Source organism: Solea senegalensis, linkage group LG11 (genome assembly GCF_019176455.1).
Source record: "Solea senegalensis isolate Sse05_10M linkage group LG11, IFAPA_SoseM_1, whole genome shotgun sequence".
Taxonomy (NCBI): domain Eukaryota; kingdom Metazoa; phylum Chordata; class Actinopteri; order Pleuronectiformes; family Soleidae; genus Solea; species Solea senegalensis.
The window spans coordinates 10,832,104-10,856,692 of NC_058031.1; the positions used below are offsets into that span (position 1 = coordinate 10,832,104).

Below are 24,589 nucleotides of genomic sequence, written 5' to 3' on the forward strand. Positions count from 1 at the left end.
GAAAGATCCCTGTGTGAATACTTGACATTCGTTTTCTAGGTGCAATCCGCAAACAGCTGGCAGCCTTCCTCGAGGGATTCTATGAGATCATCCCCAAGAGGCTGATCTCAATCTTCACTGAGCAGGAGCTGGAGCTGCTCATATCTGGCCTGCCTACGATTGACATCGACGACCTAAAGGCCAACACCGAATATCACAAATACCAGTCCAGCTCCATTCAGGTTTGCATGAGTTAACATGCACTACATTATTATGGAAATGTTTACCCGCTTTAACATTTTAATCTGTAAATGGGAGTCTTTTAAAGGTCAGATTTGTAGCAATTGGTGACATCTAATGGTGAGACTGCAGAGTGCAACAAAGGGAGGACTTCTTCACCTAACCCCTAAAAAACCAAAGTATTTTTCTTTTAAGTTGATGATTATACAGTTAAACAAACTTTACTGGCTGTTTATTAAATTTCTGCCAATTGCTGCTGGACCTTCATCGGATGACAACGCCACACAGTTTGCTCATCTCAGTCATTCTAGCAGAGTAGAAGTTGCATAAAAAAATGTTTTGGGCTCTTTTGTGGAACTGGCATGTGAAGCAAGATATGGTTTCTAGTGTAGCACATATCCAGAAATACAAAAAAAACTCTTTGAAGATACTTTGAATTCAAGAAACGCTGCCATTGTGTGGGCGTTATTGGCCAAACGTCAATGTCCTCCGTGTGACAGCACATGCATAAAGAGAAGCACATCATCAGTAAACTGCAGCAAACGGTGTCATAAATTGTTTTTCTTTCTTCCACCAGATCCAGTGGTTCTGGAGGGCCTTGCGGTCCTTTGACCAGGCGGACCGGGCCAAGTTCCTACAGTTTGTCACGGGTACATCCAAAGTTCCTCTCCAGGGTTTCGCTGCCCTGGAGGGCATGAACGGCATTCAGAAGTTCCAGATTCACCGCGATGATCGCTCCACTGACCGCCTGCCATCTGCTCATACCTGGTACACAAACACACACACATCACTTTCACAAATTAAGATCCAATCATAGTGATGTAAAATAATGATTTCCACAATTGATTGTGAGTATTTGTTTGACTTGAATTATATTGTCTCTTTCCTTCTCCAGCTTTAACCAGCTGGACCTTCCAGCCTATGAGAGCTATGAGAAGCTGAGACATATGCTGCTGTTGGCCATTCAGGAATGCTCCGAGGGATTCGGATTGGCTTAAATCATGAGACTCTTAAAAAAACATGCAGACATCTAATTTAGATTTGCCTACTCCTGACACATTCACACTGATAACTTTGAACACATGCACACACACTATCATAGACATTTACTGGATAACTTGTTGAATGGCCTAGACTTACTGGTTTCTATTCCATATAAAACAGATACAACCAGCAAGTGAAATGGACTGATTTAACATTGCGTACAACACAGAGAGCCTCATGTTGACACAATCGTGTCTCCCTTCCCAATTTAATGACAAATGCAAGAGTGGAATTCAGAGGATAATACATGGACTAATATAAGAGACATTTTCTTCATTTAGTTTGATTTCTCTGTACAAAAGGTTTGGGAGTTTATTATGTTTAATCTTTTTTGTTCTCTGGTTGTGTAAAAAGAAAAAAAAAGAGAATGATGTTTGAACAGGATGGTTATAAAACCTTTGGGGAAAAAATGTTGGTGGTTTCTTGTTGCAAATTTGTGACCTCACGAGCCTTGACAACAGGGGACATTTTTATGCGGGGTGTATGGACAACTTAAGTTTTGGAGATACTCACAAAAATGCACTTTTCAAAGTTTTGTGGCATTTTTAAGGAAGGATGGTACAAAAATATGAAGAGAAAACCTGAAGGAGATAAAGACATTAACCATAAATTCTAGAGTATTTTTGGCTATTAAATCACTTACCCAGCCTTGAGCCTTTGAATCGGAGTGGAATAACTACATGAATAAATGCATAAAATTTGCGTCCATTGTCTCTTTTAACAGTGTTGTACCATAACATGCAGGTTCATTCATTTCATCGAAAGCCCAATGTGAAAATGTAATTGCACTGAAATAATTATTGGCCATCTACTAGAAAAGATAATACTTTGACAATATTATTGTCAGTTTGTCAATTAGTCCCTATATTTATCTTAGGACACTTCTTCACCTGGAGCTTCTACTGCTCTTAGCAGTGAGACTTTAACTCATGACACAGTAAATGAAGATGTGTAGTAGGGACTATAGTGGACGCTGGTTGTAGCACAACTGTCTTTTTGCATGCTGACACTGACCCAGTGCGCCCTCCACTCACACTGTCTTTAGTCAAAGTGCCAGACAATGGTCAGGGTTTTGCTTTTTCACTTCAGGTTAACCAAAAACATGTATTTCGTGTCAAGCCACAATTAATAAGTGTATTTTAACACGGGTGTTTTTTTTATGCAACACATTTCAGATCAAGATTTCGCAGCAGGAAGTACACTGTAATTAATTAACGACTGCATTACTGGGATGTGATAATTTAATCAAGTAGTGTAATATCTGCAATCAAAACGCAAATTTTTCAAGATGCATTTGCGCACCTGGAGGTTTGGTTTGTCGTAATACTTACTATGTTGTGTAAGTGGTGTTGCCCATTTTAATGTAGTGAAGTTAAATCTTTAGTTTTCAATAACAAGCTTAAAGCCTAAACCTGGAGGTGCTGGTGCAAATTTAAGAGGTTATTTTAAACAAGAAAAACACCATGAACCTTGTTTTTGGAGGTTCCACCCCCTTCTGTGGCTCAATCACTAATTGTACCATGTCCACATATTCTTAAATCTTTTTATGTGGGGACCCTCTTTTTAAGTATCATTGTGACCCAACTCTCAATGCAAATCTGTGCATGCTATAATATTACTGAAGAGTTCTTACTGCAATTTCTTATCTTTTGAATTGGTGAACCCAACATTTATGAGGGATGCGTTTGATAAATGAATCACAAATTGAATGCATGTTATTTAAAACGTGTACTTCAGTATTGAGTAAAAGGCTGGTGACCCCAATCTCCCCCCCTAAAGCTGGTCTGTCAGAATTTTAAATTTGCTGTAATCCACTTCAACATTTCAACAGTAAACTGCCCAGACTCTATAACTCGTTTAACATCACCAACAGTTTGAATGCATGTTGTTTTTTAGGGATAATCACTTATAGAATACTCCACTAAAGCCCTCACATCTCTGCAGTTTTGCACCTGCTCTTCTCTCTTCTCTCTTTCTCTCTCACTCCCCCCCGCCCCCCATGTGCATTCTTCCTCTATCACCTGCTGAATTTGTTCCACATGAAGGACCCACTACAAACGCTGGAAATCAAAACGGCTGTTGTGTTCCTTTGCTGTGTCTCTGACCCTCCCCCACCTCTCACCTCCAACCCCCCACTGCAAAGCTGCAACATACCAGTTGCAGTAAAGGGAGTGTCCATGTCTGATTTAATGTGCGCCGAGGTGTGATAAATGAAATTATAGTGCGGTCGTGCAGGGACTCCAGACCCCACACTAAGCCGTGGTTTCACAGTACAGTGCACGGTGCCCCTGCCTCCCTTCACGTATGAAGCAATTTTCAAGCCTTGCTTGATTTGCGCATCTTGTTGCTGCGTGGAGGCTTTGTTGTGCAATTAAAGGAGGAAAATAATCCAGCCACGCTGGGAATTTACTCAGAGATTAGATTAACCTTTTCTGTCATGCTAGATTTCTTCTTGTGGACATTGTGATGCAACTTCAGCAGAACATCTCTCCTGTATTGTCAGCAGTTGCTGCCAAATGAGCTATCGCAGTGCTTCGTGCCAGTCGCCTCCACTGGGTGGGCATCATTGAACTGCGCAGACTAAACAGGATGTTCCCTGTCGTAGGGTTTCAGTGTTAGTAAAGTCACCTTCACTAATAATTTCCTCGTCATAGTCTGGGAGAAACCTGTAGCAGACATTGTAATAATGTCAGTTTTTTGACACTGGACGCATTCTTCATTATTTAGTCAAACTCAGCATTCTCATGCAGAACCATATACAAAGTTGCTCGTTGGTGGAATTTAATTAAATTAAGCATTGTTCAGGAATTAATGCTCAACTTAACATTAAAATTAAAAAAAGACCACATCAGAGATAGTGGAGCTGAGGAGGAAATGAAGGCCAGTGGCGTTTCATTAATAATGACTAGTACTTTATGTATGAGCCAAAAAGCTCTCAGAGTAATTTGTTTGACTTGTGCTGCCTTCACAATATTACAGAGCTCACCAAGCAAAATGATAAAGCTTTTTTTTTTTTTTAGCAGACAGAGCAGGCAAATGAACAAAATCAGTTCATTAGAGTAATTGGTTTGTTTGTAATTAGCTGGAGAGATGTTTACAGAGGAGAAAATGAATGATGGTGCTTGCAGATTTCATTCTTTCCCAAGCAATTTGTGATCCTTCACCTTCACAAGGGTAGGGGAAAAGCTTTACGGTAATCAGCGGCTTCATCTGAAGCAGAATCAGTTGCTATTTACAGGGTGTGAGCTCCACACTCGCAACTTGTAATTATTCATCGTGCATTAATTCAGTGTATTCATGTTAGATTTTCCAAATATAACGTAGCCACAGACACTCTCGTGATTAAGTTTTTACATTTTCCTCTCGTGCGACGTTGTTGGGGGCAAATGTATAGATAAAAGAGAGACTAGACGTAACGAGGTGGACAGGAGTGGCCCTCAGATTTGACAGCAGTGTGACAGATTTCGGAGGGTGTCATGTACTGTTGTGAATGTGTCTGGTTTTTTGTCACCTCTTGATTAAGCTGCTTTCTCTGCTCTGACTGTGAAAACCAGGGAGCTGCAGAAAATACTGTCTGAGGAGTGGACGTAGTCTTCCAGTTTGCAACAGTACACTGTTTTCTTTCAGTGTCTGCAAACATTTGTTAATTATGTTCCCATTTAGAGGGAAACTCAAGGCTTCAAAATAAGAGTTCTCATTTCAATGGGTGACATTGCTGCCCACTGCTTCTTCATCAATACACAGTAACAAATGTTTTGCTTCAGTGCTGATATATACTTGTCCACCGGTGTGTGTGTGTGTGTGTTTTGCATGCCAGACTGGATTTTGTTCACTGACGCAAGCACATAGAGCACTGAGCAGAGACCCAAACCAGAAGTGACAGTTTGTCCACTGTAAAGGTCACTGTCTTTATTACCTTTGAGCTCCCAAGAATCTTTGGTGGCCGTCTCTTCTCCTCACTGCATCTGCAGCAGCCCCTTCCCCATCATCCCTCCCCTGCCGCTCCCCTCCGTAGCACAGCAGTGGGCACCTTGTGGCATTTTAGACGAGAGACGCCACTGCATGAAATTTAGCCCTGCCACATTGCAGATCATGTGACGCGGTCGGGCCACAGAAAGTTATCGCTTGGAGACATAATACTGTTAAGTCACTAAGAGAGGAGGCATTTGATGAAACTTCTTAAATGTAGCACAGAGAAACACGTATAAAGGGATATAAAGATCTGCATCGCATTGACAAAATGACAATACAGAAAACAACATTAAAACAGCACTGTAATCATTATACATAGAAGGGGTAAATAGATAGAAAACAAATGTAGGCTTGGTGACAAAAAATAGTTAAAAACATCTACAGTCAGATCTTCACTACATAATAGAGCACTGAAAGGCTAGATAATGAACATTAAAGGGTTATTGCTATTCATGGAGGAAAAAGCCTTCAAAGTCAGTCAAAACCAGCACAAACCACAGTCATTGCTTTGAGTTCACAGGAAACACATTTTATGCAAAACCTCGATTTGAATATCAGCCATGGGAATTTGGGTATTTGCAAGCTGCAGATTCCCATTTCCGCTGTGTCTGACTGCCCTTATTTTGAATCTATGATAACAATCCGGGATGGCGAAGGCTTGCAGTTAACATGCTTAATGAGATGTGTTCTGGTGAGTGAGGAGCTGGTCGTATCTGGCAGCAGAGCCACTCTAAGCATGGAAGGAAACTAAATCAGAGTCATTTCCCTTCAATTAGTGAGTGATTAACGCCAGGTCAGAGACGGCCGACTGACCTTCTGGCCTCATAATGACTTTAACCGGATCAATGGCTCTCCAATCGCCCGCTGTCCTCTGTCGCTCTCTGTAGCTTCAAGAACCGTATCAGCACTCACAGTGTGTTCCGAACCTGACTTCACTGTCTTTATAACCACGTGTTTACCAGCGCATTTAAGTACAAGATTCTGGACTGAGGCTGACTGATGCTATAGCAGGAAATCCTCATATTTAAGAGGCACTTTTCTTCCAAAAAAAATCCAAATGTTTTTTCTGTTGATCAAGTTACTGATTACTTGACGTTTTTCTTTTGCTAATATTTGTGGAGCATAGTGCTGTACAGTCACAGCAGTGCAGTTATTAGGCATTGTATTTACAAATGGTGTAATTTCCTGCAAGGCGTTTCCGCTTGTTGCACTTCCTCCCGTGCCTGGGTACCAGCTGCAGGGTTGTCAGGTTGTCCCTCCTTGATGTTTCGCCCCTTTAATCCCAGTACATCTCCAGATGGTGGGGCAACGGTCAGTGGCGTCCCTGACCCTCCTGCTGCTCCCTGCAGCTGGATTTTGATGCTCAGGTTTCACGGTGTTGCTCTCTTCTGTGTAGCCAGAGCCAGAAACTCCCATTGTCTGCTTCTTCTCAGAGATCTTTGATAGCTTTCCAGGCTTCTGTGAACCTGATGTCACCTCAGGAAGCACTTGGTTGAAAGGCCTACAAAACCACTGCAGGGTAAGCTGTTGCTCTCCAGCCTCTCTGTTGACATTCTGCCACGAGCTCGGCATACCGTGGCTTCTTTCTCTCATACCCTTCCAGGATGGCTCCTTCCAATTGGACTGTCAGCTCGATGATCAGGACTCTCTTCTCGGCTTCCGACCACAGGGTGATGTCAGGTCTCAGAGAGGTGGAGGTGGTGATGACCGTGGGAAACCTCAACTGTGAGTCAGCTCTTGTCCTCCAGTCACTGTTGTCCTGCTCTGAGTGGGACATTTCTGTGCAGGCAATCACTGCAAAGAAAATCTTCCCTTCTACATTGAGAAGTCCGATGCTTGGGAATTGCTCAGTGGTATTTGACTCTTGCTGTTTGGGGTGACCATCGCTCTTTGACACTCAACTGGGACACACTGTTGTTTCCAGATCACCAGAGAAGTTGCAGGCTTGACTTTGGAAATGATTTACGCTGCAAATATAATTTTGTTGGTCTTTAGGATCTGTAAACAACCAATGATCTATGCACTTGAACGCCGCAGTATTTATGAAACACAGAGGAGAAGCTATAGGAGTACTAATGTGAACCCTTTTACTGTGTTTATATGCATCATTGAATAATGCAGGAGGAGAGGCGCTGAAGAGCACCACAGTGAAAGTATAAATGGCATAAATATTTTCCCCTTTCTTAAGCTTGACGTTGTTGTGCAATAGCCAAACAACTAAATATTGTCTGTAGAAGGTTACATGTATTGGTACAGTAATGATGATAAAATCAAACAGATACACAAGAATTTTCTCTGGGTTTTAAAGGGAATATTGAAGAGAAATTGACAGAAGAGTCCGTTCTCTTGATATCCAATCCAACTTTATTTATAGCACTTTAAAAAACAACAACAGCTGAAACAAAGTGCTGTACACAGAGATAAATAATAAATGATTAATAACATTCCACCTACACTGTATACAATATTTTTTGCACCTATTGTCCAAGGGATCGCTGATCTCTGTCTATTTAGGATTTGGTATGCATTGTCCATCTGTTTGTTTTCATTTTATTATTCTTCTTTCTTTCTTTCTTTCTTTCTTTCTTTCTTTCTTTCTTTCTCATTTTGCTTTTCAAGGACCTGAAAGCATTTCCTTTCATTCTCCAGAGATCTTATGGACACACGCACACACACACACACGCACACATATACTCTTCTTCCTGTCTGCTTTAATTAGTGGTGTTTTCCATCTCAATACCTATGCTCCTCTCTTTGTGAATCTCCACACCCACACACTGCAGCCATTTACGATATTGCCTCCATCCTCTCGTTTTAAAGCTGATGGATCTCCCTCTGTCCCTCTGTCTTTTGCTGACAGCACCAGTTTTTTTGCAACTCCTCACTGAAGTTACTCATTCATAGCCTTCTCTCTGTCTCTCTGTCTCTCTCTCTCTCTTGCTGCGTGTCTCTCTGCACACTTGGCCTCTTCCTCCTCATATATCATTCCATCTCTCTCTCTCCAGTCTGCCGGCTGACTCACTTACAGTTGAGTTGGGGGGGAAGGAGCTTTTGCAAGGGCGAGTAAGACATTTCTCAGAGATGAATGGCTCTGAGTGAGGGCCCCTGCCAGAAGGTATGAAGATGTGACAGCTGAAGCAAATGTTTTCTCACAGATAAGTCCACTCAGGGAGGAGGATTTACTCCTCCGCTCGCATGTCTTTTAAAAGTCAGGCCACAAGGAAGGTGAAACAATCAGAGACAAGAGAGACATTATGTGTATTGATCAGTCTGAGTGAGACCTCCCTTAAATTTGTCTCCATCATCCACCTGCAGCTGCCGTTTAAATATTAGACTGTTGGCTTTGGCATTAACGATCTGAATTGAAGCGTTGAAATGGATGATGCAGCAATATGATTATTAGGATCTAAGCACACTCAGTGGTGGAAGGACCCCGTTGTGATGGAAGGAGCTATTGTTTTAACACAATGTTACCATACCAAACATTCACAAATGTTGACACACTCATCGACAGCATCACAACTTCAGGTCTGTGTTACGTTGCAGGTAGTAAGGCTACATATCTTGGCTGGCAGTGCTGGAGTTTTGCTTGAAGAAGGTCTCAGGAAACTTCAAGTTCATGCTGAAAAAAAGCTATGGTTTTATTGACCAAAAACGCACCAGAAGAAGAAGAAGTCCAGTGTCCCGGACAAATAACATAAGCATAAACAAATTCAAAATATTACTTCGCACAGCCTCTCAGCACACTACCATAATCTCTTCCCCTCCACTCAATGGCCAGGTGACTTTTTATACCCCATCCTAGTCAGTAAACTAAAACAAACAAAACAAATCAACAACCTTAATCCTAAAATAAACATGAACTGTTAAGGAAAACCATGCTTTGAATGTCTTTGTGTCATAAATCCCAGAAAGTCGGGCCATTTTGTTGTTTTGTGGATGTGACAGCTTGATATCACTGTTTGCAGCTTTAATGATTGAACTGCTCTGTATAAATGTAGTGGTACTTAATCTTTACCACCAATATTATGGCTTGGGAGCGACGGTAGCTCAGTGGTAGAGCGAGTCGTCGTTGCAGGTTTGACTCCTGGTTCCACTTAACCCCATGAATGTGTGATAGAACAATGTGCTGTATGAAATTGTGAGTGAGTGGGTAAATGGGTGAATGGCAAAAGCGTGAGTGGTCATCAAGACTAGAAAAGCACTATACAAATACAGACCATTTACCTTCAATTGTCACATCAAAAGCTTCTTTATGCTGCAGTATTCTACTTCGGTCTCTCCAGTATTTGACTCTACCTGACATTCATTCAGCCAAAGTTGTGTCCCTGAACTCTCCCCCTTTCTTCAGGTCCCATACCTCTCCTGAGGATAATGGCAGAGGTTTTCACCTATTTAAACTGTATCATCAATCACTGTTCACTCCTGTGGCAGCCTTTGTCTACATGCCTGGCAAATCCTCCGGCACTAGCAGCAGATGGGCACACTGGCATCGTCAGGATGGAGAAGCACAAAGGGAAACTAGAGCAGCTAAGCAGCAATGGATTCCTCTGACACGAGGAACAAGTGTGGAATGAGTGTGAAAAAGTGTCTTGGGTTCTAATCTCTAATGTCTTTCTTTGTTTCAGACAAATCCGAAATCACCTGGATCTGTGGTCTTTTGGATACAGAGTGAGTATTATGTCAATCATTTTTAGACATTTAATCAAAGGTAGTATCTCACACCATGGGATGCAGCGTCTGTGGGCAGTGAAAATATCACAGTGAGGCAAAACTTTATTTGCAAGGTACAGGTTACAGCAGTGGAGCACAAGCTTCAACTCATATGGATTCACAAGTGTACGTGACTCATCTCTGTGTGTTTTAACAACCCTGCATGTGTGTATTACGTGTGTGCGTGTTGACAGATGAAAATGTTAACTTTGTCAACGTGACCCGATATTCAAAGCTCTTCCTGTGCGTCCTCGAGTGACCTGCTGAAGAAATATTCCTGGAAGCCAAACTTACTAACTGGAAATTCATTATTTCAGGTTTAATGTCTTCACTTAGTCAGTTTGGATGATAAAATTGCTAATTAATATACAAAGTAGGTGTTAGTGTGTGAATTGTCTGGAAATGTTGTTTTATTTCAAGTATTTCATTATGAACCAAAGTAGTGGACAGTTAAAAGAGTAGCACTCTCAGAGTAGCACTGAGAAAATACTACAGTTTATTCTCCTGGGATCATGAATGTCTGTAGTTGTTGAGATGTTTCAGTGTGAGTGATCAGATAATGTATCCTCAGGCCTAAATTTCAAACCATAGAGCCATATTGCTTCCAAAGCCCAATAAAGCTAAATACACAGAGAGTTTGAATAAAAACACAGTGCAAACAAGGATAACAGGCTGTTTTAACTTCCTTTGGGACTCACACTTTATATTGAAGACTGTTAATCTTTAATATGAGAAAGATGAGGGAAACCTAAACTGTTCCACAGTCTGCTCACAACAATTCAAAATCTGTTAGTTTTAACTGGATTTTAACCGAATGTTTAGAACTGAGAGGACAAAATATGCCACAGATCTAAGGAGTTTAGGGAATAGGGACTTTACATAATAAACTGGTTCTAATGTATGCGCAAAAGCAAACACAGAAATAATAATAATAAAAAAAACATCTATCACCATGTGTGAACCAGCGCTATCTTGTCACATCGGGCAAACACTACCCAGAATATGTGAACAGCCCCAAACCCCCAGAATCAGACGATTGCCAACAGTAATTCTCGACACATATTTATTGAGCAGCGTTACATAACATCCATCCCAGTCTTGCCTCAAACTGCACTATAATGAACCAAAGCCCAGCTGATGTTTAAGTGGGGGGGATAAATTAAAATGGCATGAAAGTTGAGCCAGCAGAGCACAAACACAAAACTTCATATGGCCATTATTTCACCGTGAACAGAGAGAAAGTGCTGTATGCTAATGTACAGTGTGTGCATTAATATGCTTGGCACGGCTTGGCTGAATTTAAAGAGCAGCTGGACGTATTAATCCAGAATGTTTACAGGGAGGAAGAAGAGGATGGAGGGAGCAGAGGACAGGAAGGAGGAGAGGAGGAGAGAAGGGGGTACAATAAAGGAATGGCCAGAATCTACAGAGAGTAAGGTGAAAAGAGAGAGAGTGAGTGAGGGAGGGAGGGAGGGAGGGGAATAGAGGAGGAGGATGGAGAGGAATAGAGGAGGAGGATGGAGAGAGGCAGGCAGAGACGAAGGGTGATGTCACCTCTAACAGGCAGCCAATGAGAGCCGGCAGGGGTGGAGAGACAGAGCGGCCGGAGGAGGGTGTGTTTTTCTATCACTGCAGCATCAGCAGAGAGGAGAGAGGTGCACAATCAATTTCACAGTCAAGACGAAGGAAAGACTGAAGTAGATAAGGAAGAGAAGGAGGAAAGGAGTTGCCGGAGGAAAGGAGCATCCGTGGAGGTAAGAGGATCTTTTTCTGTAATGGGATGAACGTTCATTGTCATTAAACTGATACGAGGATGTGTGGACTAATGAGGTGGAGGTGGCGTGTTATGGAATCACACCTTTGCTTCATCTTCACATGTTGGTTCATGTTGAACAGCTTCCTCTCAGCTGTGCTGATATTTAGGAAAACCTACATCAAAACCTGTCATCACACTTTAACTAGATAACATTTGTGTGTGCCAGCATTGCCTTTGATCGAGATGAGAAATGAAGAGTGTTAAACTCGTGGTGTGATTAAAAACCTGTTGGTGCAGAATACTTTTAGACACAATCGTTCACCATTTGTTTCAGGCTTTCACACTCTGAGATTTCCATCTCTCTGGGTGAGAAATCAGTTTGCTGCATGCAACAGGGTTTCAACAGACATAATCTAATCCTGAATATACAGTCATGCATGATGTGTGCCCTTCTACCGCCTCAATGAATAATATGTTATAAATACAGCATAACGCTGCATATTTATGTTTTATTTTCTGTTTAAAATTGAAATCAAGTTGTAATTTTTTATTTAAAATGTATATATATATATATATTTTATGAGTTTATTGAACTACTCATTGAACAATTCATTTTAAAACTTTATCGATATAAACTTTACAGATTATATTGTGCACTGTTTTGTGTGATCTGAGGGCCGTTTCATAAGAAAACTATTTCTTCTGCCCCTCCTTCTGCAAAGCTAATTTAATATGAATATTCGTTTTCTTCTCACGTTCCCCTCCCCCAACTCATTTCTAAATGGCTTCGCGTTCCCTATATGGCCCGTGATTGCAGTGTGCTGCTATGAATTTCCCTGATGTGGAGGATGAAACTCAGCTGTGTGCTGAACCCCACAGCACAACAACAGACAACTAAATTTATTAGAGACGACCGATTTCATCCCCCGCAGCGACAGTGGGTCTGTTTTAGCCTTTGCAGTTGGAGCTGGGTAACCTTAAACTACACACGCCTGAGAGGTAGGAAAGAGGAGAAAAGAGCTGATAGGAGGAGGAGAAAGAAGGACAGATTCACATATCAACAGGAGGCCGCGCGTGTGACGGAGATATTCCTATGGAAGGAAATGTAGGGGAGGTGAAAATAAGGGTGGGGCAGTGCACTGAGGAAACGGTGGAGGTGTGCCAATGAAAAACAGGCACACACCTGGCTGTTTGCCACTGCCATCCTCTGTGGTCCGGCTTATTACACATCTGTCTGTCCCTGTGGCAGAAAAGAGACAATATTCCACACATTCGTCTGTATTGGGTACATCTTTGTGCATATTGTCACATCAGAATAAGATCAGAATCATAAGATACCCACACGGTGCACCGAGATATGACATTTTTGAGAAAAATATAATGTGCAAATACATGTTTGGGTGACTTTGTGTATATTTTTGTGTATCTTTGTGTGAGTGTGCATGTCCCAGTAGTATAGTGAACCTCTCTCTCTCTCGCTCTCTCTCTATGCCTCACACTAGCCTGCAGCTTCTGGTAGCCTGCAGGGACCGGAGGGGAGAGAAGGTGCTGTGCTTGACAATGACTTGTTACCATCTGTACAACATCCATAAACATACTGAACTGTCCTCATTCACACAATAGATCACAATACAGCTGCTGCTGCTGCTGCTGCTGCTCAGGAGGATGCTGTGTATCTCTCGATGTGTGTGTGTGTGTGTGTGTGTGTGTGAGAGAGAGACTTCTCCATAGCAGCAATGCTCCAGAGACTCACTGCTGGTCACATTACCATACTATTTAATGCAGTCGGGTTTGGATGGCCACGGCCGCCCGATCACATAGAGCTAACAGCTGCTGGTGGAGGAGCGATGTTGTTGTCAGAGGAGCTTGGACAGACTAGCAGTCTATGATTTCCCTCACTACAGTATGGTGCAGAATGTAATCTCCCCTCCGACGCGGGCTGGTTAATTGACCTGTTCCATCAAAGAGATGGATGGAAGCAGGGATTTATGTAGGGAGAGAGGGACAGAGAGACAGATCTGCAATGAAAAGAGAGTTAAGGCAGGGGAGGACGGTGTAAGATAAAGGTGAGGGAGAAGACGAGGGACTTCCTTTTGAAAAGCAAAGCACTCTGCATCCATTAATGTATGATCTCTGCCATAGGTGTGGAAAAGGAGTAAAGAGAGAGAGGGATCATTTGGGATTAAGAGGAGGGGAAAGGTCATAAGGGAGGATGTAGCAAAGGGAAGAACAAAAAACAAATGAAAGGCAAATAGATTAAATGTGGGATTTCTTTATATTCTATTAATCAGTTAGGGTTAATGACAGTTGAAGATGCTTCTCAGAGAAAACTGCAATGCATGGTCAGATATTTGTGCTTATACTGTATTTTAGAAACATAGCGTCTGAGTCTGGCTCGTCTCCAGCTGCCTTTAGTCCTGCAGTTCAACTAGATAGTTGGCGTTGTGTAGGAGGAGAGGAGGGATTTGCTCTCAATCTGCCAGTCAGGAACAATTGCAGGGAAGAGCAGTGCAGCACTGGCCCTTCACTCCTCAGCCACCTGTTATAGCCTCAGGGCACCTTTGCTGTCCTGCTCACCAAATTCAAATACTTAAATATACACACACACACACACATATACACACACACACACATCTGTTCAGGCACAACCTCGGCAACAAATGCTCTTTAAATACACATCACAGAGATCCTGTTGCAGTGCGCCAAATTAAAAAGTCTCTAACGCTGCCTCCTCAGCCTGATTACTTAAGCAACCTCGCCTGATCAAAGACCTTATCACAACAACAGCGCTTCCCGGGGACTCAGCTGTTAAGACAGAGTTGAAAGAGAAGGAGAGAACTCTTGCAAAGTGTCGTCCTCTATTGAGAATAACAGACACGAAGTTACAAACATAGAAGCGCAGATTCAAAAGCTTGTGAGTGAACCCCCCCTCGAGTTGTCTTCAACAATGTATGTGTCGCTCCGATGCCGCGCTCCTGTGTGCGTGTACTTGCACCTTCAGGATGCACGTACAAACATGTCAAGACGGAGAGTCGTCTCCTGCACCGCACCATCACACCCCTGGCTGCCGCTCAAAGGCTTTTTGATTTAGCTGGTGCAGATGGGAGTGAGCCCACTGAGTGTCAAGTGGGGGGAATCGTGTAGACATGCTGTCAGGGTTTGGTGGAGAATTCATTGTGGTGATTTAGGGAGCTAAGGGTCAGGCGGATTGACAGGCCAGCCATGGGTAAATGATTATAGAGAAGTGAGGAGGAGGGAAGGTGGCCAACAAAAAGGGGATGCATGAAATTTGCTGAGGTGAAGCGAGCGAGTTAGGGAGGAAGACCTTAAGATGGAAAAATAGGCTGATTTAAAAGGCAGCGGATGGCGGAAGCATAAAGGCTGTTATGGAAGATGAGATAAAAGTAGAGGGTTGTGTCGTGGCAATTTCTCTGAACTACGTCGTTGTAGTCATCACTTAAGAGGCTCGTTCTCTCTTCTTGGACAGCAAACGGAACAAACATTGCAACTCAGGCAATCCATTTCGCTTTACGGCCTCTGACTCTGTATTTCCCCTACACTCTTCCTGTCATTCACTTCTTCAGTCTCACTTTTCCCATCAGTATTCACATCAAGGTCTTAATCAAAATAATGACTGAGGCTCCCATTAGCTTTCCCAGTAAAAGGCTCTCAGACAAAGACTCATAAATCTAACCCTATTACACAATTGAACCAGCGGTGGAGACTGGGGCACAAATAGAGGCGTCATGTATGGAAATTAATTCAATTTGGGAGAGTGAGTTACCTTATTGCAGTTTGCAGAAGTGATGGTATGCTGGAGGAGGACTTTTAGAATTCCCCTAAGTCACAAATATGTTATTGGCGGTTAAAATTACACAACTGGGGCCCCATATTGGATATGAATTCAAAACCAGGAGATAAATTAATTACTGCCAAACCAATAACGAAGCTAGTGGCACCAGATATATTGGGAAATGTTGTGACTTTCTTCTAATTGTGTGAATCAAATGTCTACTGTGCCCTTGGTTTAGAGCAGACAGGAAAGCAGCAAAGCAATAAAGCTGCACGTAGGACACAGTGGGCTGAATATGAATTAGGGGAGATATGAACTTCTTGTCTGACCTCCTCTTTGCCTCCTTGATGCTGTCCTCTTCTTTTTTTCTCTGTCTGACAAAATTATCTCTTTGTCTCAGCAACACAGAATTCCCCTTTGCGTCACTCCTCCTGGACCAGAGTCAGCTCTATCAAAGAGGCTTTATTGTTCACACGAGTGAACATAATTAGACTAGACTGACCCCTCTGTCCAGTGTGTTTCCCAACTTCATGCATCTCTGTCTATGAAGAGTTCTGTTGATTGTCAGAGAGTCTTCTCTGTGTATTTGCATGAAAGAGTCCACATCACCGGGGGCCACAAGAAACGAGAAACCCCACTCATGAATGAGTGAATTATTGTCCTATATGAATCAACAATGTTGGATTATTGCCTTTCATTTTTAATAGATCATGCCAAATTGCTAATGGCAGGCTTGTTGGGATACAGTAAGTAACTCAGTGAGTTTAATGGCTTCTGGGCAAAAAATAGCTCTGACATTAGGTTATGTATTTTGGTTTTATGATTCAAAGTCATTTGGTCATTCGTTTGACCACTGGAGAGCCTTTAGTCGTTTAAATTCTAAAGAGCAAAGCTTTATCAAACCAGCAGAGAAGAGATCTCTTTGCTGGCAAAAAAAAATCTGTACATAGATCTAATTTCATCACACACTAATATTAGAACGTTGTATTGCATGTGAAAATAATGCCAAAAGAGAAACTCCAGAGACTTTGAAAAGAGCTGCTGTTCTTACTCTGTGTCTCTTTTGTTAAATAACCTGTGATCATGAATACACAAAAATAACACACGTATTTTTGTCATGTAAGACATTTGTATATATTTCATAATGTGTACACTACAATATCTGTGACTACCGATGTGGTTACTTAATATGTATGGACAAGAAAGGGCGGGGTTTAGAAGAAATGGAAGTTGAGAATAACTGGAAAATGGGAGGGAGAATTATAGCATGAGTAAGTTTATGAATTACTGGAACCATGATCTGAATATTATGGTTTAAATATACTGTGCCTCATCATGTCTTTCTTCTTCTCTATTTTCAGCAAATATTATCCGACTCATGCATTTATTAATTCATTTACTTGTTCCATGTTATGAGTGGTGTGGAAAATTAAATAACAATAATATAAAAAAAAAAGGTTGCTCGTCAAATCCTCATCCCAATTTAATGGTTTCACTGGTTTAATGGTTTTCCCCAAAGACTTTCTAAGAAATTAAATTAGATTCTTTAATACAAAAGGAAACAATATCCGATTAGTTTAATTATTAATAGTAGCATTAAAGTTTCATTGGTTTTTAGTCAGCTATGTAAACAACCAATAACTAGCTACCCTTAAAATGACTAAAAACAACTAAACAAACATGGAATTACTGATTAATGTTCGGATTTCTTTTGGACAGATATTGCAATTTGATTTGTGACATTTATATATACATATATATATGTATATATATATATATACATATATATATATATACATACTGTATATATAAATCTATTTTGAGCTCATCGTTAACTGTGTTGTAGATTTAAAAAGGGATGGAGCATTACCCCATAAAGTACTACTGAAAAAAAATATAAAGTACTAGTCCTACAATGGTTTATTGTACAGATTACAATATTTTGACTAACTTAAGTCATATTAATGTTAGATGTAACATATGGCCTTAACTATTTTAGCTTACTAGCTTTCTTTGAACTAATGGTGCTATCGTCAGTGGTAGTCATAGCAACTTAGTGCTTGTTGTGTGTTTCCATCACAAAATGGCCTCTTTTATAAATGTGTTTCTTTGTCCACTGAATAAATCTTTGTCTCAGAATCTAAATGTTGAGCTGCTTTTTAACATCTTCTGGTTTGAGTAGAGATGCAGCTCAACATCAATAGTGTCATTAAACATTAACCGCCATGTTTCTGTTTGCTTTATCAAATTATATAAAGACACATTAAGAACCATCTGATTTAGCCTCATGTGTCCAATGGGCAATATTGACAATATCTCAGACTCCGTCAAACATATTATGGAACCATGGGGGAAATTTAATGTGTCCCTGTTACACTCTGGTTTTCATGATATTGGTCTGACTGTTTATTAAGGAGACATGACAGCATTGGGTTACTAATTTATTGACTTGTTGTTTTTAGGGGTTGGCTGCATTTTTAATGAAACTTGGGGCCACGGCTACTTCGGCAATGTTACTTTGCTTTATGTTACATCACAATTGCTACAAAGCGTTTGACATCTCAGTCCTGTCTATGCTTGTTTTGTCAGTTACCCACTTAACTCTGCCTCTCCATGTCGTTGGTTTGACTTTCATCCTAGTCCTAGATTTGTTTATTCATTTATTCATTTATTTTTGGTCGCCACTATTTAAATTGAACAAAAACTGTTCATGTGAGCAGTCAACATTCAGTCAGTGTAACACAAAGGATTTGGCCACCAGTCATACATAGAGGTGCGGTGCAAATCACTGTTTCTCCAGAGCTGAGAAAGTCCTAAAAAACATCTGCATTCGTGCATTAAGGCATTATCCAAGTCAAGTTGACATGTTTCCGTCTCCAAGAGAAGAAAAAGAGAAACGTGTTTGTTTTCCAACACTGAAAAACGCCTGGATTGGATTCTAACACTGACACGAGTCTTATGTCGCAGCACATTCAGTCTGTGGTACTCGTCAGATACTTTCTCCTGTAACTTTAACACTGAAACATTGTGCTCCAGTGATTTATTAAGTAAGTATATTCATTTCAAAACAATAACACATTGCAGCTGAGACACATTTGTGCGCGTGAAACCGTCATCGTGGGGACAATTTTGGCTGATCCTCACAACTTCAAAGCGCTCGAGAATTTAGACTTAATTAGGTTTAGGTTATAGTGGGGGGTTGTGGTTATAGGCATTTAGTTGTGGTGAGGGGCTGCTGGGGAATGCATTATGAGTGTCCTCACAACTACAGAAAGTAAACAAGTTGAAATGAAAGTGGCCGCTTGACATTGATCATTTTCAGACGTGTAAAATATAATGTGCTTGGAATCTGTTGTGAACCAATTCTTTTCGAGTGGATACAGTTGGATTTTTTTTCTTCCCACTCTAAACCTACGCTTTATTGGAATTACCCATAGCATCCTGACGTGGAGTCTACTGCAGGTGATCAGTAACCAGGTTGTCCGCGTCTGTCTCCTCTCTGTGTCTGTGATGTTGGGATTGTGGCTTCCTGCAGGCGCTTTATCTGCTGTGTCAGCCATGATATATTCATTAGGGTTGGATTTCAGGGAGTGGGAGGGGATTTGGATTTGAGTGGGTTGTAATCCCCATACACTGCCCTAATTTAATCTCACCTACTGTGCCATCCCATTACACACTACACCCACCACATGTGAGCAAGCGCTGGCTGGAGGAGAGCAGACGAGGGGTATGCAAGGTTAAAACTGGGTAATGTCAGACAAGAGGCGTGGAGACAAAGAGGACTGTAAGACGAGAGCTACAAAGAAAGCAAATTGATTATGAGAGACAAATTCAGCAAGGAAGAAAGAAAAAAGGAGAAAATGTCATGGATGATATTCAGGGAGGGGCCTTCTGTTGTTTTCATCCTAGGTGTGTTTTGCTTCTTTACTTTCTGCGTTTTGCGGCTTCATGTTACGGAGAGAAGACTTCTTTCACATGCTGTCTATTGACTTATAGGATAAAGAAATGCGACCGGTATCTTGGTCAGTTTCGGACACAGCGGGCTGCATTGAGAGTGCAACAGATTGATGAGAAACATTCTCTCAATCCCTTCAGGATTGTAGATCATTCAGGAGCTGAAAGAACATCAGGAAAATCAATAAACACTTCAAATCAATGATAATAATTCAGTGTGCTCCTAAAACCAAGACATTATCACTGCCAGTAGATTTATTTCACACATCCACAATAACATCACTATTTGCATTGTAAGTAAGAATATTTCACCTGTTTGTGTTGTCACATTTAGTCACACAGACTGACTGAACCCTCTTTCACACTTTAATTATTTCTCCATCTGAAGAATACACATATTTCCAGTGTAGACTTTGTCATTTAGTACGTCCTATATCTTATTCCAACGGCTACATTGGTGCCGTGACCTGGATTTCTTCACTGCATACCATCTTCAGAGTGATCGCCGACGGTTGTCATAACAAGTAGGAGCATTTCAGGGACATTAATGTTTGAAATATGGAAAAATAGGAGGCAATGATAATCTGACGGTGATACATTTCAGGGGCTTTCATGCTGTTAAAAGAAGAAAAATGCTGTAGTATTGTAAATAATAAGAGTTGTTAGCATTTTATTTTTCTTGTGTATTCACTTTTTTTTATTGGCTCAAAAATGAGCATATCTGGTCTGTGCAAATAGATATTAATATTTCTATTTGCCCAGTTGTAAATCATTTTAAATGTATCAGAGATTGCACATAGTGAAATATGGCTTTACGTAACCTGTCCTGTTATTTTCTTTTTTTCAACATTTATGACCTACATCTCTCCCGTCATCCATCCTTATCTGCTCATTGCCGCATTAAATTAGGCCATGCTAGGCGGCTCCGCACTCCACACACTTTATCTCCCTGAAGAGGACATTGTCTCTGGATCTGTTCTTATTTGGCTTGTCTTGAGTGTGGGCATGTGTATGTATGTGTGTGTGTGTCTGTGTGTGCACTTTTAAATCAGGTTGGTGTTGGGAGGTTTTGGAGTTTTCTCCCAGAATTGATCAGGGGTAATTGGGCGTAGCACTATAGAGAACCTCACACTGGGCGCAAGATACAATAATGAGACTCTATACTTAGCTATAAAACTGTCTATTTACATCAGCCATCGCGCTCTGTTGCACCACGGGACGAATTGAGCAAATGCGTTTTTGTGCTCGCACTTGCTAGAGCACACTTTTGTGTAGAACTCTGTGTGTATCGTTTGTAGAGAGAGAGACAGGCTCCCTGTTAATAAGGGGAAAAGATAAAAGACACAAACCCCAAGAGAAAACACAGGAGCATGCACATAGAGGGAAAATGGATTTTTTTGTAGGGGTACAGATGTCACAGTGAGAGCAAGGAGGGAGGTGAAAGTAGACGATGTATCTCATCGAGATAAAGACACATAAAGATAAAGAATCGTGAGAGGGCCCGGAGATTGTTTATGATTTTGATGATGTAATTATACCCAATAGCTGAAGCTTCCTCCTCCAGGCCGTATATATATGACTGGGTGTGGCAGGGAGGCAGGAGAGAGAGAGAGAGGGAGAGAGAGAGCGAGCCTGCTTATTATCCCTATACTTTTAAATAATGTGGATAATATGATCCTGCTCAGGCTGACAAGCACAAAGTGAGAGAGTGCTGACATGAAAATGGTCGGACAATGTGGGATGACATAGAGATAAAGATACAGGGCGGAGTGAGAGATAGGAGGGTGAGGGACAAAGATCCTGTAGCGATTAAAATGTCAAGTGCGTGCAGAGGCAGATGCTCACCTGCCAAGCACACACACACACTGAGCCACACATCTGCATCTAATCAAGCTGTGTTTAGAGTAAATCTGTGACACTATTTAAACAAGATGAACACAATGTCCAAACACAAATAGATGAAATGGACTGAAATAAATCAGCACATATTCAGTGGGATGACTTCATTCTCAGCAGGTGTCATATATCATCCATCTTTATACATCCTTTCAGCTCCCTTTTCTCTCCTTCCCTCTTCACTCCATCCTCCCCCTCTGTTTTACCTCCCTTCACCTGTCCCCCACAATCCAGTGGTCCCGCCAGTTTGTTTATGACTGTGTCGTCGTGAGCGCTGTTTTGACCGGCCAGCAGTTCAGTGGGGGACAAATAACCCAACAGTAAATGTCAGTGACAGCGATGTCAGCGGTCATTCAGCTTGTCATACACGAGGTTTCCTGTGTGCCGTTACTCAGTCTGGTTGCAGGGTCCGTCTGCTTCCATAAGTGTCAGGAAGGTTGGGCTCTGCTTCCACGCAGAATAAAAGAAAATAGCTCTCTGATCGTGCAAAAGCTGCGTTTTCTGGCGAGTACAATCTGGTCAGAGATGCTAACATGTGGTGTGGATGTCCTATATAGAAACAGCAGTGTCAGCAGGTTTTTGTCTTGCGCTATCATGGGATGCAGGTTATTTAGATATCTGCCACTACAGCAGGGGATTTTGTGTGCTAGATAGGTCTGGGTTTTTTCCACGAGAAGGTGAATAAAAGTGTGAACAAAGCAGATGGCCACATGTGTGTGTACAGTGTAGATTGTCAGACCATGTTGGCCGGAGTCTCTATTAGAGGCTCATCAGCTGGTTGATTAGCCACATGGAAAGGTCATCACAGATTCCTCTGCTTCTCTGAGGCCTTTATCTCTCTTTTTTTCCCCACTTCATATCTTTCTCTCACTGGAATATCTGTCGTCACTCATAACTGAAGCAAAACGAGAAGGAAAGAGAGATGAGAGAGTGCGATGGAGCTCCAGTGTCCGGGGCCATACCCCTGGATAAAGACGAGGGGGGGGGAAGAAATGATGGTTGCAGGGAGGAGAGAGGGAAGGAAGCAGAGAAGCAGAGAAGCAGAGATGAAACAGCATCCTGTTTTTGCTTATTCACGCAGTCTCCCTTTCTCCTGGAATGGATATAAAATCAGATATTCTCTCGTTAAAAGTCTGCACACATTCACGCGCACACGCAAATATATATACAAACAGGATGTGCGAAGTTGTCTGTTTACTCTCTTTCATATTGCACCTTGTGAAAATTGCTTTGCGTCCCAGAAAATGTCACGTCCTTGATCTCTTTGCACCACTACACAGTGGTGCGCGTAGGGGCTGGAGCGGCGTGGAGACATGGGGAGGGGGATTTGCAGAGACAAGGGTCTGCAGCAGAGACGTGGCTGTATGCCTCAGATAACACTGCAGCCTTTGATGGAGCCCAGCCCCGCTCACTAGGAGAGCACAAGCTGCTCCACCTCAAACAAGCTCTCCACCATGGAGTCTATTGGTAATGATTGGATTCAGTTACAAAGCAGGAATGGTTTGCTGATGATAATGATAACAGATGTGATGGGAGTTCGTCAGCCACTTAGGGTTTTATCGATGCTGTGCTCGTCTGGAAATTCCCCTTTAGACTGGACAGTCTCTTTCAGGCTTTGATAAACGTTGATGCCAGAGGTTGATAGAATGCTACCTGTAATTGTGTTGTGTATGATCTTAGCTGCATGGTTTAAATGAAGACGTGGAGCAGGACGGATGGAAGACAAGCCCTCGAAGCATCTTTTTATGAGGATGGAGAGGGAGAGGAGGGAGCTGTGGGGTAATGGGAGCAGGGAGAGAACAGGAGAAGAGAGTTTGATACTGATATAAGGAGCGCGAGACGATCAGCAGGAAGCAGAGAATAAAGAAACAGAGAGAAAGCCGGAGAGCAGTGCAAGGAAAATACTTTTTTGCAGGAGGAAGGAACTCTTTTATGTACGGCCAGTGTGTAGATATAACAGAGACTGTGGAGGGAAGGGGAGATGGAGATGGAGAAAGAGCAAGTTGGAGTTGGCGACACAGTCGATGAGATGAAGGATGAGAGTATAAAGTAGAAATATAGATGGGTGTGTTATGCGTGTGGGGTGGTGGTTGAAGGAGATGAACGTGGGAGGGGGATGGGAGGGAAATATTTGCTGTGTGCGGCTGAGCTGGTGTCAGGAGGTTGTCATGGTGATAGCACGGTGAGAAAAGGAAAGTGAGCCATGGGTGTTGACACCTAACCCTAGACACACACACACACAGTTTATGCGTGAGTATTGTTGGGGCATACACACAGTCACATACGACATCAAACAAAATGTGGGCGGGGCGGAGCAATAATGACCTGTCACGTCCTGAGTGAACACACACTTTCTCATTCACATGCAAACCCAGGTAACGTGAATAAAAAAGAGCTGCACCTGTGTATGAAGGCCTGTCGCCATATTACAATGCAAATCTCAGTGCTCTCTTTTATCCTCACTCAGCCCCATTTGAATGGCAGGCAAATCTCCTCAAACTGACTTGTCTCGCCAGACAATTACCCAAAACAACCCTCACTCTATGTGTGTGTGTGTGTGTTGATGTTTGTTCATGTTGTTTTCCTGTGTGTGCTGATGACACACAGAGATGGGAGAGGCACAAACAAGCTAATGAGGAGATGAGCTGCAGGTCCTGTGGGGCATTTACTTCTGAGGCAGTGAACAGCTACTAATAATTCGTATTTGTATATTGATTTGTTTTTAAATATAGAATCATTCACCACAGTGACCAAGGCACTTTACATTGTATGTATGCTCTTGATTCAATGCATAAATTGTACTAAATCGGGAGCATCTCTATTGAGAATATCAATATTCTAAGACGAAAATACATTTGTTTACCTTCAAAATGGAATCCTTCTTGACTTACAAATGTTAGATTGCTAGTAAAATGGAAGAAATACAACAAAGTGCAAACATAGAAAGTGAAACAATCCATTCTGGACAAAAAAACCCACAACTTATCAATGAAACAGCTCGTTTTGACTATTAGTACTCAGAGTACACATCATGTACGTTATAGTGTCATGTTTATTATGTTATAGGGCTGAAGTGTGAGTTGTTGCTGGAGACTGTTTCAAAAGACCTGCACTATCCGTTGTTTTTCTTCACTCCTTCTCTCATTTCTTCTTCCACACGCACATACACCATCACCGCCTCCATTTCCACTCCACAGATATTTACCAGCGTTATATCTCCTGCCTCATCCCCACAAGGCCTT

At 41.9% G+C, this 24,589-nt stretch overlaps 2 protein-coding genes across 15 annotated transcripts in view; both read left to right on the forward strand.

The window, feature by feature from the left end:
- The window catches only part of huwe1 (HECT, UBA and WWE domain containing E3 ubiquitin protein ligase 1), a 38,907-nt gene extending 36,942 nt beyond the window's left edge, over window positions 1–1,965 (forward strand). For all 11 annotated transcript variants that reach the window (XM_044039264.1, XM_044039274.1, XM_044039268.1 and 8 more), the window contains 3 exons: window positions 40–221; window positions 797–987; window positions 1,115–1,965. In XM_044039264.1, coding sequence (XP_043895199.1) covers window positions 40–221; window positions 797–987; window positions 1,115–1,217 — 476 coding nt within the window. In that variant the 3' untranslated portion in view covers window positions 1,218–1,965. The remainder of the gene's footprint in view (window positions 1–39; window positions 222–796; window positions 988–1,114) is intronic.
- A 9,592-nt stretch (window positions 1,966–11,557) lies between these two features.
- Window positions 11,558–24,589, forward strand: part of l1cama (L1 cell adhesion molecule, paralog a) — a 40,374-nt gene continuing 27,342 nt past the window's right edge. For all 4 annotated transcript variants that reach the window (XM_044038323.1, XM_044038322.1, XM_044038325.1 and 1 more), the window contains exon 1: window positions 11,558–11,702. The gene's annotated coding sequence lies outside the window, so the exon portion shown is untranslated. The remainder of the gene's footprint in view (window positions 11,703–24,589) is intronic.